The sequence below is a fragment of the Lotus japonicus genome, chromosome 4 (assembly GCF_012489685.1).
Source record: "Lotus japonicus ecotype B-129 chromosome 4, LjGifu_v1.2".
NCBI lineage: Eukaryota > Viridiplantae > Streptophyta > Magnoliopsida > Fabales > Fabaceae > Lotus > Lotus japonicus.
Window position 1 is genome coordinate 18,643,801 of NC_080044.1, and position 16,816 is coordinate 18,660,616.

At 32.2% G+C, this 16,816-nt stretch overlaps 1 protein-coding gene across 1 annotated transcript; it reads right to left on the minus strand.

Annotated features, from left to right (window-relative positions):
• Positions 1-10,154: 10,154 nt before the first annotated feature.
• LOC130711196 (naringenin,2-oxoglutarate 3-dioxygenase) lies at positions 10,155-13,672 on the minus strand. The gene is made up of 3 exons (XM_057560706.1): positions 13,187-13,672; positions 12,519-12,947; positions 10,155-10,673 (listed from the first exon to the last, which is right to left on the minus strand). The coding sequence occupies exons 1-3, from the start codon at positions 13,553-13,555 to the stop codon at positions 10,371-10,373; spliced, it is 1,101 nt and encodes a 366-aa protein (XP_057416689.1). The 5' UTR covers positions 13,556-13,672; the 3' UTR covers positions 10,155-10,370.
• Between the last annotated feature and the right edge of the window lie 3,144 nt (positions 13,673-16,816).

Below are 16,816 nucleotides of genomic sequence, written 5' to 3' on the forward strand. Positions count from 1 at the left end.
CCGTAACATCACGTGCACGGGCTTTGAAAAAGCCAAATTCCGTCCCATCCACAGCCACGTGTCGTGCTACCATTAGTCCAATCTTTAAAGTGAGTAATCTAGCGTTTCGCGCTTCACAACCTTATGGTGGACCTCTTGCGTGGTTGAGCCACGTGGCATGGAGGAAAACAACAGCCATGTGATCTCCTGCGGGTGCATGGTTATTTCCGTAGACCCTCAGCGCCGGAACGGCTCTCATTTCCTGATTTTCTCTTTTCTTTTTATTCTGAAAATCCTAAATAAAATATAATAAAAATATCAAAATAAAATACTAGAAAGATAACAATCTAAAAATAAACAACCTAAATCCTAACTAAATCTATAATTTAAAAAGTACTAATTAATGATAAGATGAAAACTACTAAAATCTAACAAATCAAAATAAAACTCCTAAAATCCTAAAATAATTAAAAATCCGAAAATTACTTAAAAATATCATAAAAACTAATTAAAACTTAGAAAATAAATTAAAATTAAAATAAAAGACCCACAAAAATACCCTTATATCCTCGGGTCAACAATACCTTTGCAATATAAGTCCCTTGGTACATAAATACCTCAGCCTTTAAATACTCAATTGATAAGGCTAGACAAAATTTTCATTCTCAACCATTTTATCTCAGATTCTTTCTTAAGAAAATCTACATCTTTGTTAGCTCTTCTAGAGTCTCAATAAATCATTGTCATTAACATTAATTATGACATAAGCAATCTCACATCTCATCATAAATATGCATGAGTTGGTTGGGACATTTTGTGACCGTCCTTAAGCAAATATTCATCTAGATTGCTTCAATCCAGTAATTTGTTCATTGTTGTGAACATGAATTGTGTGTTTTAGGCATCTTACAATCTTCAAGGAGTTTTATATAGATATCAATCTCAAGTGAACCATACAAATAAGTTGTAACTTCAAGTATCCACCACGATTGTCACATGTGTCTTAAATATGACAACATTATTTCATTTTACTACAAAGACTCTTTAAGCCTTGTCGTCTTTATACCTTTAGGGTATAGACATGAGGTCCAAAGACCCTTAAATTCAACAAATGAAATGCTTCTTTCTATTTATGGCCAATCATACCCATTCATTTTTTTGTTTAAGATTCTCGCACATATTTCTAATATTGAGCGCTACTTCATCATGTCGACAATTCTTCATGTTCTTGGTTCCTTGTTTTAACTTGTAGAGACATAATCATATGAGATCTCTTAAATAAATAACTACAGGTACCTGAACCTCTTCAGGAGGAATAAACATTTTTGTAGTCTCCACACTTTTCAAGATAGTTTGCCTCCTTAATAAGACCATCTTCCTTCTCTAGGATATATCTTTTTGAACCATGTTTTAGGCATGCCTTAGTCTAATAATAATGACAAATTTTCCAACTGGGATATTAAGTTAGAGAAGGGTATTTGCAGCATATAAGGAATTTAATAATACCTTTTAGGTCAGAGAATGCATCTTTTGAACTTCTGGTTCATAGTGCGAGTATACATATGCATTCTTTACTAATTTTCAGAGCTGCTTAATTTCCTCTCCCCCTAATGCTGAGAAAACAACAAGTAAGATATGAAATATCTATCGATAATGGCTCAAATTGATTACATAATCTCATCTTTCCTTGTGGTCTCACCTTAGTGCGTTGTGGTGGAGCAATTGAAAATATATAACGCACATTGAAAATCCTTAGATGAGAGATATTAGGTTCCTGACCATGAACCAATTACAATGGGGAGAATTCTAATGAATTGTTGGCTTGATGCATGCATGTCAATGCTGCTAATTGCAAAATCATATGTCCATAAATAAGGATATTTGTTCTCATATGTAATTGTCTAGCTATGAATATGAGGTGTTTAATTAAACAAATCAGCTAGATCATTTGAATACGAACATGTGCAACTAGATATTCAAAATAATATCATTTACCAACTTGATCAAGGTTGAAATTTTCACTCTATCAATATTGAGAGTTGATGACATATATTTGGTTATTTAGTCGATGCATCGATAAATTTATGAAATACTTAAATGACCCATAGAAAGAGTGAATACGTGCACATGTATCGCATCTAATATACTCAAGAGTATGAGAGATTCAAACTCATATATTTCACCAATTATTAATTGGTCATGAGAACAATATATAAGAATTCATTATATTGAAGAATCTTCAGGCTCTTCGATGGGTACTCATATGAATTCATATACTTTCGCTTCATAAGACTCGGGATGGTCTAACCGGTCACGTCAATCACATTCAATTTGTTACATATATAGAACTTTCTCATTCAAAATAATACTTTGATGTTTGAAGTAAAATTTTCTGACGTTTTAAATCCTTTAAGGATTTTGATATTTTCAACTCATAGTTTATCGTTACATCAATTAGATGTAAATAAAGTCCTTCAAGACTTTCAAATTAATAAGGAATTTGTGTACATGACAGCTGTGTCACAAGATGAGTATTGCATCTCATAATTTCCTTTAACTCATATCCATCGCATGGAAAAACCCAATAGGTTTGACATCTTTACATGTCTGGATTACTATCGATCCAAGCAATATCTAGCAACAATGTTTATATATGCTCTTTATATTTGTATACCTTGATATCAATTTAAGGGGTGATAAGGGGAGTAGAAAGCATGAGATCATGCACCAATGTGAGACTGTAACTCACGCTTTAATTCTCAACATTCTCCCCCTAAGTGTGAGTCACAAATATATTATTATGCTCCCCCTCAGCAAGCTATTAGCAATTGCACTGCAATTTGCTTCATCACCGTGCCAATAGGACATGTCGACTGACCACCACATTGTGTCAGGAAGACTCTGATATAAGGAGTCATTATCATGGCTAATACCATTTATAGGATTGCAACCGCATCTAGGGTTGTTTCTTGAAAAAATATAAGATTACTGATCTATGGATCTTTTCAAGATTGTCAATGATCCCTTTTTGAGATATTGCTTTGAAATTTCATAGGCTTCTTCTAGAAAGCCACCACAAAAGTTTCATTTCATGAAACAATACCATATATGTCATTGGATGTCCTTCAGGGACATTTAACCATGCGTTGATCTAAATGATCACAACTTTTGTCATGTTTGTTGAAATATTCACTTCAGGGAATATCTCAATTATTCACTAATATGGCTACTTTAGTAGCTTGCATGATAGACATATCACTTTAAAGATCAACTTGATCATGAATAATGGTAATGATATAGTTCTTCAGGAACTATAATGTAAATATTTACAGAAGAATATAGCGTAAAATTTCTTTTTTTTTCGAGTTGTTATACAAACTCTATTTAACAATCTATATTTATATATTTTAAAGTGATCATGGTGGTATTATTTGATAACAACTAAATTAAATTAACAAATCCTAATTATAGTGAAGATAATTGTTGCTAACAACTGATAAAGATTCATGACTTAAGCCACATAAATATATATAACAATAACATCATCATGTTAAATAATTGAAAAATCCAATACTGGTATTGAAAAAACAACGTAATCGTAATTTTTTTTTAAATGAATTTAAATATTTTCCATAACAATACATTGATCTATTTAACTTAAAAAAAAAGATTTATTTAGAGATATGATACAAATTAAGTTAATCAGTAATAAGATAGAGTCATCAATTTAACGAAAAAATAACATGATCTCATAAAACGATTTATATAACAAATCATATAAAAGTAGTCAATTCAATAAAGAGATCAATTCAATTTAAATATAGTATATTTTATTATACTTTTCTTGATCTCTTCCCGTTATATGATATATCTCATAAATTTTTTTGATCTCTTCCACTTCTGGTGGCAAGATTCAATAATATTTCATTCACGTCAAGGAGGGAATGAAGAATGATCAACTAAATGATATGTAAAGAGATATAGAGTAATTTCTCTCATACAATCAAGTATCAAATGAATCTATTGAATCTTTTTGGTATTTAATATTCATATAAATTTCTAGTTCTTCATGAAAAGTTCCTTGTGTATTCATGCTATGGTATTTATGGACTCATAGCTCAAAGAGAATATATCTCAATCAATTCGGATATGATCTTCAGGATTCATATTTAAAAAAATTTCTACTACGGTACTTATGAACTCGTAGGTTATGAATCTTCATGATTCATATTTAGATAATCAACTACGGTACTTCCAGACTCGTATGTTATGAATCTTCAGGATTCAATTTTTTTTTTCAAAATAATTCAATTACAATGCTTTTGGACTGTAAGGCTATGAATCTTCAGGATTCATGCTTATTACTATAGTACTTTTAGACTCATAGATAACTAATTCAAAGAAGAATGAGAAGAAAGAAGAAGAAGAAAAATTGTAAAATTATAACCTTCCACATGGATGTGGTACTTACTCTGAAAGTGATATTTACTCTTTCACTTAGGAATTATGAATTATGGAGAGACTATCGTGTTGATAACGTGTTGTGAATAAAGAGTAAGCAAGTGAATAAGGTAGGAGAAGAGAGGAACAAGAGATAGAGAAATAGTGTGATGGAGATGCTCTGCTAGGTGCAAACTCCCTTATATTTATATTATTAGGTTTGAAGTGTTGAACAAGTATACATGTGGGCTTGGCCCATAGAATCTTAACCCTGATGGGCATCCATATATTTCGTAACAAAAACATATATACATAAGTTCGGGTTTATATTTTGTGGGTGTAGAGGGAGGATGCTCCTTTAGAGGTTGTTCATTTAATTGACAGTGATGTATTGGCTTCTATGTCACATTTTACTTAATTAAATTTGAAAGTGGTTTAAAAAATACCTAATGTCAAAATCTTCTTCCGTTAAAAAAAATGTTTTTAAGAAATGTCAAATAATCAAATTCTTCATCTTATAATATCTTAATTATATATTCAAGTATCTTACCCGTCTTGTTCTTACCTGATTTAAATTAGAACTAAATATATTCTTAGGTAGTGTTTGGCCCAGCTTATTTCTGACTTAAAAGTCACTTTTAAGGTAAAGTTGGGCCAAACAAATTTTAACATAAGCTCCTTAAAAAATAAGCTCCTTAAATTTTACAAAGAAAATGAAGAAAAGTAACTTATAAGCCAAGGCTATCAATAGGAGCTTTTTTGAAAAGGCTAAATTTTATTTCATGCATCTATTGTGTGGATCGCTAAGTCACTAATCATCAAACTTCGTTCTTCACCATTACATGCTATCAAAGGGCATCCGCTAACTGGTCGAATAGAAAGAAGGATGAAACTTGGAAGTGATGGTTTGAAAAGGAGGATGAACTCTGTCATGGTGGTCACAGGCCAAGACATGGTATTTAAAAAAAAAATGACAGGAACAAGACCCTTTCCTTCTTCACAAATTTTTGTTTCTATTTTGATTTTTACTGATATTGTTGACGAAATCAATTTCAAAGTGTTATGGAAGGGTTAATTTTGGTGTTTTCAACAGGGAAATGACCATGTCTGGAAAGATGGGTTGAGTCACTTGAGTGGACGAAAACTTTTTTAAATTGCAAAATTGCTTCCTTTAGATTTGTTTTGACCATTGTGTTTGATCTGTATAATACTTGTGGGCAAAAGTGTCGTGAAGCTTTGTGAAGGTTTGATCATGTATATAAAAGCGCAAGTCAAGTGTTTGACAAAATGTTTAGATGAGTACGTGTGAATGGCACATGTTATTTAAGGTGGAAAAATATGAAAATTACCAAACAACTTTAACCTTATATTTAAAGCTCTTATTTTTATCTTTAGCTTTAAAGTAACTTTTAAGTTAAAAAAAAGTCGGGCCAAACGCTACCTTATTCCTTAGAATATACTCTGTTTTTTATTTAGTCTTGGCTTAATTGCACATTTGCTCCCTCATCTTTCACCGTTGTGCGAAGTCTCTCCCCCATGTTTAAAATGAGCAGATTCCCTCCCTCATGTATTAATTTGTGAAAATATGCCCCTTCCGTTAGTTAGTCGTCTGAAAGATAACGGAGTATGCTATTTTCACCTCCTTTTTACTATCTGCACCACCTACACGATTTTTGGGGAAAAAATATTAATTAAAAAACCTAGAAATCTATCATCTTCATCTCTTCCCTCATGATCTTCATCTTCTTCATGGTATACAACAAAACAACCTAGAAAAAAACCCAGCAAATTTTTTTTACCCCAAATTTAATCTCATACACACTTAGCCACACACACATTGACAAAAAATACTAGTAAAATATGCCTGGCAACTTAAAATCCAAACGCACAAAATGAGCACCCACACTGATTTTTCTTAATAAGCCAAGCTATCATTATCCATATTACAAAAGAAAGAGTACAAAAACCAGTAACAGAAACCAGTAAAAATCAGTTAAAAAAAACAACCTTCATCTGTTTTATTGGGCATACCAGATGGGAGTCTATCACCAAAGGAAACAATTTCATTAACACCTTTTGGTGAAGCTTATTCAAGAAGAGATCTAACTGCAATACATGAAATTTTGAAAAAGGTGGGGTATAACCGTAAAAGGATGAGGAAGATGTAGCAAATGAGCTGTCATTCCAAATGTGGACAAATCAAATACAAGAAACACTAAATTCTAAGAAGCATGGCGATTCTGCTTTTCGGGCTTAGGACTTCTCTATGGCCACAGACTCCTGATTGCTACGGCTATACCCACTGACCCACCACCCCTAACCATAAACAAACCCAGAACAGGCAAGAGTGGGAGGAAGAAAGAAGAGATCGAGAAAGATAAGGTGAAAGACGCGAGTTTGATGGTTGATTTCTCCTCAGATAGTGCGTGACGTACACCCATCCTCCCTCACCTCAGACAGTGCGTGAAACCCATCCCATTATCTCGCACTGTGACGCAACGGAGAGCTTGGCAGAAGAAGCAGGGTGATGAGCAAAACCCCTTTGTTGGTCCCCCATGGGTGTGCGACGCAGAAACAAGGCACAACAGAGAAGTGGGTTGCTCCCTCTTTTACACATTCCTCCTTCAATTGCTCTATCTTAATGTGGGTTATGTCTTCCTTCATCTTCCGATTGAACCCTAATTTGGGGGAAATTTTTGGGTTCGAATTGAGGATGAAGAAGGAGGAGAAAATCGAGATGGAAGGGTGGTTGTGGTGGTGAGTGGCGCTGGTGGAAGGGAAGGAGAAGGTAGCAATTTTGGAGAAGGTTCTGGACTTCTGGTTCAGATCGATGTCTTCCTCTCCCTATTTCATGGTGCTTTTTTTTTGTTTTTTTTATATGTTTTACTATTTTTTTATTGTTTTATTATTTCTGATTGAGGGGTATGGTTAGTAAAAGGAGGAGGTGAAAATAGCAACCGTCGTTAACAATTGGATGGAAAGCTAACGGCAGCACAATTTGAAACATGAGGGAGGGAATCTGCACATTTTAAACATGAGGGAGAGACTTCGCACAACGGTGAAAGATGGGGGAGCAAATGTGCAATTAAGCCTTTAGTCTTTTAAAATTAGTTTTTCATTTTTCATCTTTTGAATATCACCCATTTTATTTTTTGTCCTTGACGTTAACTTTTTCATCTAAATCAAACGGAAGTTCATGTCAGCATTAGATGTGGTATGTTTTTAGTCCTTGCAACTTTTTCTTTTTGAAAACAAATTCCAAAGACTATCTACTATCAGCCATCAAGGCAGAAGCTCTTCTAACTACACCACCGCCTTCTCCCCTACCCTTCTCCTTCTCCCCATAACTCTACCTTTTCCCCTTCCCCGAACCTTAAACCCAACCATCATCCACCCAGCGAGAAACTATTTCCCATAACCAAAACCTCAAAGTCCCAACCAAAATCCTTCATCGACCCCTTGTTATTACCACGCAATTGTAATGAATGTTGCAGAATCATCGTTTACCTCTTCGTGAGAGCCACCAAACTTTCATTTCAACCTGGTCAACCTCGAACTAGAGGTTACCACAACTATAGCATCACCCCTGCAGCCAGAACTAATAAACACTCACTCTCAACCTCACCCCAAAACATCATTTTTTTTGGAAACTATGACTATAACAAATAAACGCTCTCACCCAAAACCTCACAACCAGAATCAAAATAAAATAATTGGAATTGCGGTGCGGTATCTGAAACCTACAATCACTCTCATCCCACAGAATCAGGCATGCAATCCCTAGATGTGTGGGAGAAGAGAGTAGAGGAGATTGTGGGTTTGAACCTTCACCAAAAACCTTTCAAACCCAGAAGATTCAAAGTTCAAATCCTCATATTATTCCTTTTAGTGTTCAACAACCTGTCATCATCACCTTACGTTGAAAAAGCTTCCTTGAAGTCTCCCAAAGGCGAATTGGGACTCACTTAGGTGAAGATGTGGCGGCGATATCTTTAATTGAGAGAGACGTATATTAGAATTTATTTATTTATCACTATCAATACAATATGAATTTTTTAGATTTTTTTCCCAGCACACAAAGGCTTCGTTTGGTAGCATAAAAAAAAAAGAGAAAGAATTCATCAAGTAGAGAGAGTACAGAAAAATCAATGTATTTTATCGTGCATTTATATAAGAAAAGTTTTTTTTTTTGAAATGGTTTATGTAATGGCCAATGGGACTCATCCAAAAATCTTTTCTCATCAGCCCTGAAAAAAAATACGAAAGAGCTTTAACTTGGGCCAAAAAGTCAATTATACCCGTACTACGTTGTTGTATATGTGAAATATTTTTAATTGATTTATTTAATTTTATTCTCTTTTCATTTTAACGATAATAATAATTTGACAAATGAGGTATACTATAATTAAATATTATAATTATCATTTTATTTCTTATAATTTAAATTATAATTATAATAACTATCATATGCTTAAAAATTGAAATATAAATTAATTGCAAAAAGTATATTTAAGGGTAAAATAAAATAGTAATTATATGTCAATACTTCTTTATTTTTCTCTCTCTTTTCTTTTCACTTTCTCTTCAGCCAAACAATCTAAACATTATCTCATTGTTTATTCTCTTTTTTTCTTTTTTTTTTTCTCTTACTTTTCCTCTCCTACTAAACATATCCAAATAGTTGCTTTTTTCTGTGCTGCTTCTCATTCGTGCAAACTTTACAAATGAAATGATTGTGACACCAAAAGAAAAAGCTTTACAAATGATTGTGGATGTGGTAGGTTAAACGAACGGTTGAGTTTCATGAAGAGATGGAGATCACGGAAGGCCACGTTTGTCTGAGTTCTGACGGTCAAATTGTGGGGATATTTAAGTAGGTACAATAAACGGTTGAGATTCAAGGAATACTAATAATGAAGTAATTTATATCACTATTTTTAAAATATTTTGTTTTGGTATTTTTTATAATTAATTTCTTAGTTTTTGTAAAAAAAGACTCGGGATGGATAGCTCACATGATTGAGCTAAGAATAATTGTAGATAAATGGTCAGGGTTGCAATGATTTAAATTGCTTTTAGTACATAATAATTTACTAACATTTGCCTATAAAATAATATCTATATCTATATATTCTATATATATATATATATGAAAAGAAGGTTTTCTTCTAGAAGACTTATGCCACATGTCCCCTCCTAAATAATTTATTTTCCCTCAAAAAAAAATTCATCCAACATTTTTTGTTTCAACATGAACATCTCATATCCTATTTAATTGACTTAATTGTCTATGTCAACATATTATTTTTAAATTTTCATTTTGTACATCAGAAAGATAATAAATTACAACCATCCAGAGTTAATCAGTGAACCTCCCACTCCTCAACTCCCCTCTCCTCAACTCGTATGTCTATCAGCTCATACGTACCACTTGAGCTATTATAGCTGTGACTCTTTTTTATATTTAAGAACCGTTTTCTTTTGTTGTATCAATTTTTTCATTTCATATCTTATAAAAAAATTCAATAAATATGTATCGTCAGTATAAAAAAATTACACTAACATCCAACCATTCTATAATCGTATTTTAATTTATTTAAATTAAATTAATGTAATATTTTATGATGTGTCAGAAAACAACTTAATGTCAATATTTGTGTAAAAAAAAATTATACTAAAAAGTGTATCTACTACTTATCTAGGAAAAATAAAGTATATATAGACATTGGAGCCAATAAGGAAATGGGGTCTTTATTTTCATTTAAATATAGGTTACTTCAAAGACCTCGTAGGATCTAGTACATAGGCAAATAAATGAACAACGCCAATCCACGAGGACAAAGCTTAACATCATTCAATGCAAAGCCACAAACATAAAAGCTTTTATAAAGATTAACTATTGACCCTACACAAATGAAAAAATAACACCAATAGTAGGGGTCGAGTTTGGCTTAAGCAAAGATCTCATTCATGGGCTTGGGTTCGAGTTTGGCCTTCTCCAAATCCTGCAGTTTCTTCTCCTTAGCCAGCTTCTTCATCCGAGCAAGCTCAATGTCCTTGCTCATCTTCCTCCTGTACATTTCAGCAAATGTGATTGGTTCTTCCATTACTGACTTCTCTCCCTCTCGAACCTTCAAAGGGTATACAGTTGCATCTGGTGCCGGGTTCTGGAATGTGGCGATTGATAAACGGCTTGAGTTTGAGTTCACCACTGCTTGGTGATCAGCGTTCTTGAACCTTCCATTGCTCAGATACTGCATGCATTCATGTCCCACACCCTCATAAATTAATTAAACAAACTATGAAGAAAAAAAAAATGTATGAGTCCTTTTTATTTAACAATTGAATAGTTTTGCCTAAATTCTTAATTTAACCATGATTCTTTTAAAGAAAATATTGTTAGAGTCATCTTATGTTCGTGCAGATGTTTTGGCTTCTGAGTCAAATTCGACTTGATTTTTAATGATTTTAAATAGTGCAACTAAACAAAAATAAACTAATTATGTTTTTCTTTAAAATTTATGAAAATTATCTCACATTTTAGAGAGTTGAAATATTTTTTTTAAAATCTGAATGTACTCTTAATAGTTAATATATGTGCCAAAATGATTCTTGTAACAACTGAGAATCATTAGTGCATAGATTTTTAATTGAATCATGTTAGAGTTTCAGTATAAATTAAAATTAAAAAGACAAATTTTTCTGGCTGCAAGGGAAGCCACGAGTTCAACATTTTTTTTGTTTGGTCCGTAAGTTTTTGAACCATAGTGGAGAGATAAGGGGTTTGAGAGTACATCAATTGCTTTAATAACCTGATATGTAAAACCTAACTTCCGTTAGTACTTAGTACAAGCCAAAAATAAGCATGAGCACAACCCATATAAAACGTAAAATAAATGGGATTGTCTAATTTAATAAAGTATTAAATATCTACCTTAATTTCAAAAAAAAATATCTACCTTATTAAATATCTCATTATAATGTTTAGAAAAAATCTCATTATAACCTACAAAATGAAGTCTTATCCTATATAAGAATTATACAATTTTTTAGAAAAATGATTTGTTAATATCCACAAATATTGCTTTCATTTTTCTTTTTCCTATTTTTTACTTCTTTCTATTGTATTAAGGGTTGGTGCACCCCTTGTGCCTCCTTTTAATACAATTCTCTAACTTATAAATAAAATATTGAATTGATAGGTAGAGGGAAAAAAAAAGGGAGAAATAAGTGATGAATGTGATAAATATAAAAAATGAGATATAAAGAAAATTTGGGTGTTTAGTTAAAATAAGAGAGAAAAATAATAAACGTGATATATACTATAATATAACTAGAAGAAAGATATAAGGGAGAAAATAATGATATGTATATAAGTTTGTTACTGTTATGTATGGTAAATAGTACAGGGAATATTTTTGAAGCACACGCCTTAATGGCTTGGCCTCCATCAACTTGTGTGTGGTTGTGATTGTGGTTGTTGTAGTTTGTGGTTCTCCGAATCCAATCAAGTTGCTTTAAAGAGTCGAGTAATTTTAACGGTTTGATATGTAAAACCTAACTACCATTACTACAAGAGTAATGATATATACACACCTCATTTTTTAAACACTTCATTTTCACATCTTTTTGTTTCTATCTCTCTCATCTTATCATCTATCACATCTTATACTTTCTCTCTCTTACTTTTTCTTTTCTTCCTATCTATCTCTTTATTCCATATCTTCCACCTCAAATGAGAGGTGTGTAAGTAACATTATTGTTACTACAAGGCACAGGCCAAAAGAGCATAGGCACATCCCATATAAAACGTACAATACATATGGGATTGTTTAACAAAATTACTAAATATAAATATATCCACCTAAATTGTAGGTTTGGAAAGAATCAATTATTTTTAATGTATTTTAAGTGAAAAGTAATTTTGATATTTATACCAAAATATAAATTAATTTATACTTTTCAAAAAATCACTTAAAACAAAATCATTAAGTATTTTATTCAACATCAAAATTGTTTATCATGGAAGTTTGTGATTATGAAGTCTTGAAACTTGAAAGAAAGTTGAAAAAGAAAGAAGAAATGCAACATGTACTCACATGACCATGGTCACCAAGATTGACAACAAAAGCTCCTTCAACAGGCTGCACAGTGATCCATGTCTTCCCATTATCCCTAGTAGCTTGAAGCCCACCCACTTGATCCTGAAGCAGCAGAGTAATGGTGCCAGGATCAGTGTGTCGCTTCAGCCCAAGAGTGAGGTCAGGTTGAGGACATTTTGGGTAATAATTCACCACAACCTTCTGGTCCATATCCACACACGCCTTTGTTAGAGCCTCTTTCTCTAACCCCATTGCCTCAGACAACACCTCCAACAGCTTGCATGCTAAACCCATCAGCTTCTCGCTGTACTCCTCCGTCACCGCCTTCCACCCTGCTGGGGTGTCCGGCCACCGTGAGTAGTCCCTATTCCTGATTGGATATGAAAAGTATGTCACTATCTCTCTCCAATCCTGCACTGATTCTCCCTGTAATAGCAAAAAATCATCCTCAATTCAAATCAACATTGAAACAGAGCATGTAATTTGGGCATTCTAATTATTTGTTTTAAATCATTTTAATACAAAATCATTCATATATTAAGTTGTGTCATCTAAACTAAGTTTAGAGTGATTTTTACTTGCATGAAGCTTTGAGTGATTTAGATATTTAGATAACTGCTCAAAATAATTGTTAGCTAGAAATGTGAAGAGTGTGTGATTGTTACTTGGAGGTGGCTGGAGACGATGAAACCACCCTTTTTGCCACCGGTCATGTCAAACCGAAGCTTCTCCTCCGGTGGAAGAGCAAAGAACTCTTTAGCAAGAGTGGTCATGTGGGAAACCAATTCAGTGTCGACGCCATGATCAACAACCTGAAAAATACCCCAATTCTCACAAGCCTCCACAATCTTGTTGCAAATCTCCGATCTCCGGCCATCGACCTCGTCGATTCCGGCAAGGGAAATGACCGGGATCTCATTGCTGAAATTGTTGTAAGCGACCTTTGGGCGCTCGTCTTCGTCACGGACGAAGCTGGACTCAAGGGTGTTTTGTTGAGCCAGTGTGGTGAGAGTTTTGGGTTTGAATGATGCCATTGTTGGATGGTTAGTTAGAGTTTCAGAGTTTGTTTGTGTGTGCTCTGTTTTTTTGGGTTTGAGAATGGTGGGGAGTGATGGAATTAATAGTGTTGAGGTTGAGGGACAGGTAAGAGAATGGAAGGCGAGGTGGTGTTATATAACACAGCCACGAGGACTGGTTGTTCTACCTTACAAAAACTTGAGTATATGTATTTCTGATAAAAACAAAAACTAATTTTATGTCAATTTGAGTATGAGATTTCCTACATTTTTAATATACTTTGCATTTATTTTTATCATTTAAATAAAATTAAATTCGATTTTTTTACTTAAGTATTATTTGGAAATATAATTGTAGCATGTTAGCTACAAAGTTTCCTACTAGCTATTCATTCTAATTTCTAAAGTCAACTGATTATATTGAGAAGTTTCAGAATGAAAAAGTTGATCTTGAACAAATTAAAATGAGTTAATTCAAACAAGTTATTAGTCGATTCATTTCATTTAAATGACCTTTGCATTTATTTTTCCTTTTCTAGAAGTTATGTTGAACCTTATTTGCAAGTTGCAAGAATGTTTTCTCAGCTTACATTTTGGAACGACAAGTGGCCAACAATATAGGATATAATATAATATGTCTATATTTTAATTCTATTTTTAAAATTATTTTTATTTTCTATTTAAAAAATTATTATAAATTTATTTTCTATTCAATATATATATATATATATATATATATATATATATGATGAATGGATTCGATTTCTGGGTAAGACAGAGTTTTTGGACAGCGCTGAGATGATGAGTTGTTCTTGGCATATCCCTCTCATTGGTATGATTAAATTGAATATTGATGGGAGTTTCTAAGAGAATAACGATTGCATGGGAGGCGAGGATCTAATGTGTGACGCAGAGGGCCACTGTATTGGTGGTTTTCATGTGTTTGAAAGAGGGGGAAATCCGCTACTTGCGGGGGGGCAATTAATGGTTGTGAAGCATGGTTAGAATTGGTGTGGAACAATAACTTTAGGAAGGTGATTTGCGAGGTTGATTTTGCGTCTCTCTTGACGGTCAAGGAAGATGAAGATAGCGACAAGTATTTCAGGGTGATTGCTGAAATTAATTGCTATCGTGCGAAGAATTGGATGGTGTCGTTCAAGCAAGTTCCCCGTGAATGTAACGCTCCCGCTGATTGGTTTGCAAGATTTGCTTCTTCTTCCCCTTCTCCGAGTACATCTTGTTGAGGCCCCTCCCATGGAGCTCGAGACACTAGTGTTGCATGATTCTTTTGCGGTGTAGTGTGTGTTGGATCTATTTATTTTCCGAAGAAGTAAAAAATTAAATCTAAAAGAAATTTACCCAAATATTTTTGCTACACATTGTGCCATTTTTCTCATACAACACTGAACTTTTTTGTTTTTCAATAATTCTATATGAAAACAAGAAAACAAAACTTTTTTTTAGAAAAAGGAAAAATAACCTCTAATTTTTTAAAAAATGTGAAAAGAGAAACTTGTTTATTTTTCAATTCTATATGAAAACAGAAAACAAAACTTTTTTGTTCAGAAAAAGGAAAAATAATCTCTTATTTTTTGAAAAAAATGTGAAAAGAGAAATGGAAGTTAATTGGAAAACAAACAAATTCTAATAATTACTTCCTTTCAATATATATATATATATATATATATATATATATATATATATATTTATTGAAATTAATTACTTCCTTTTCTTTCATTAAAAAAATAAAACAAAAATCCTAGTTTTTTTTTTTGAATTTCACAAAAATCCTAGTTGAATCTCTTATTTTTTGAAAAAAATGTGAAAAGAGAAATGGAAGTTAATTGGAAAACAAACAAATTCTAATAATTACTTCCTTTCAATATATATATATATATATATATATATATATATATTGAAATTAATTACTTCCTTTTCTTTCATTAAAAAAAAACAAAACAAAAATCCTAGTTGAAGAATAAATTGAAAACATAATCTTGATGCATACACCGACTTCCCTATCATTTTGTGTCACGCACATAAGATAAAGGAGTTAGGTTGTATGTTTCGAAAATAAAAAGGTTGTATTTTTATTTTAATTCAAATAAGATCTATTTTGTGACATAGAGACCACAGCTTCATATCTTAAAATTGGTCATATAAAAAGAGTATGTGTTGTATAAGTTAAACTTTGTATTGGTAATGTGTTGTTCTAATTGTAGACTAGTTAGACCACTCTAAACTTTCCATTTCTCTTATGGGGTGTGATTTGGTGGTTTGTAATTTGTATTGCACTTTGGGAGGGATGTACTTTCCTTATTGAGATAGTCCCTTCACTATCTCTTTAATTATGAGTAAAACTCTTCTGTTTTTTGGAAAAAAAATTGTTTTTTTAAGTATTCCACAACCGGTAGTCATGACTCATGAGATTAATCTTCCGAATTTATGACCTATATGCTCAAAAAACTCAACTATTTATCTGTTGTGCTATACTAATTTACTAGAAATTAAACCCGCGCGTTGCACGAGTTTGTTTTTAAGTTATTATGTGTTTATTATTTGTAGAAATAATATATGTCATATGAAAAGTTATTTTTTGAAACTCATATGAAAAGTTATTGAATAATAGATAATTAAGAATATGATAAACATATATAGTGTGATTACATTAATGAAGTTCAACAAAAAAATCTACTGTACAACAATTTTTTTAGTATATTAAAGCACATATTTTATGTTTCTTTAATAGTAAAAATTATTTTCAATTCATTTGGTGACCACATGTTTTAATAGTAATGCACTCTTAATATTAAGTAAAACAATGAAAATATATAATTAGAGCTGAATAATTTAGTATGTGTTTGTATAAAATCTTTTATGAAAGTAAAAAGACTTTTATAAAGTGGTATTTATCTCTTGCTTTCATGTTTTGGCCATGAAGGTTGTATTTTCAGTTGAAACTTTATGGAAAGTGTTCTAATGAAAGTTTAATGTCGAAACATTTTCTTAGTGACACATATAAAAATTATATTATTTATTGCATAATGAGTATTGAGATTCGGTCTTTAAGGACTCCACTTTATAATAGACCTTTAACTTTTACTATACTTGAGTAGAATATGGTTCACTCAGTAAAGGATACATATGGTTAACACAAATAAATTATAAGGGCTTAGTTAAAAAATTGTTAAACTCGTGTACCAAGATTATAGTGATAATAAATTAAGTGCAAAAGTTGAAGTTGGTTAAGAATAATTGTTAGTTTTTATTAATGAAGAA

What these genes read in the sequence shown, in the direction of transcription:
- LOC130711196 (XM_057560706.1), bottom strand. Translation starts at nt 13,555, where the DNA reads ATGGCATCATTCAAACCCAAAACTCTCACCACACTGGCTCAACAAAAC. An exon ending in TCGTCTCCAGCCACCTCCAA is followed by an intron (nt 12,948 to 13,186) that starts GTAACAATCACA and finishes TTGCTATTACAG; the next exon opens with GGAGAATCAGTGCAGGATTG. An exon ending in ATCTTGGTGACCATGGTCAT is followed by an intron (nt 10,674 to 12,518) that starts GTGAGTACATGT and finishes GAATGCATGCAG; the next exon opens with TATCTGAGCAATGGAAGGTT.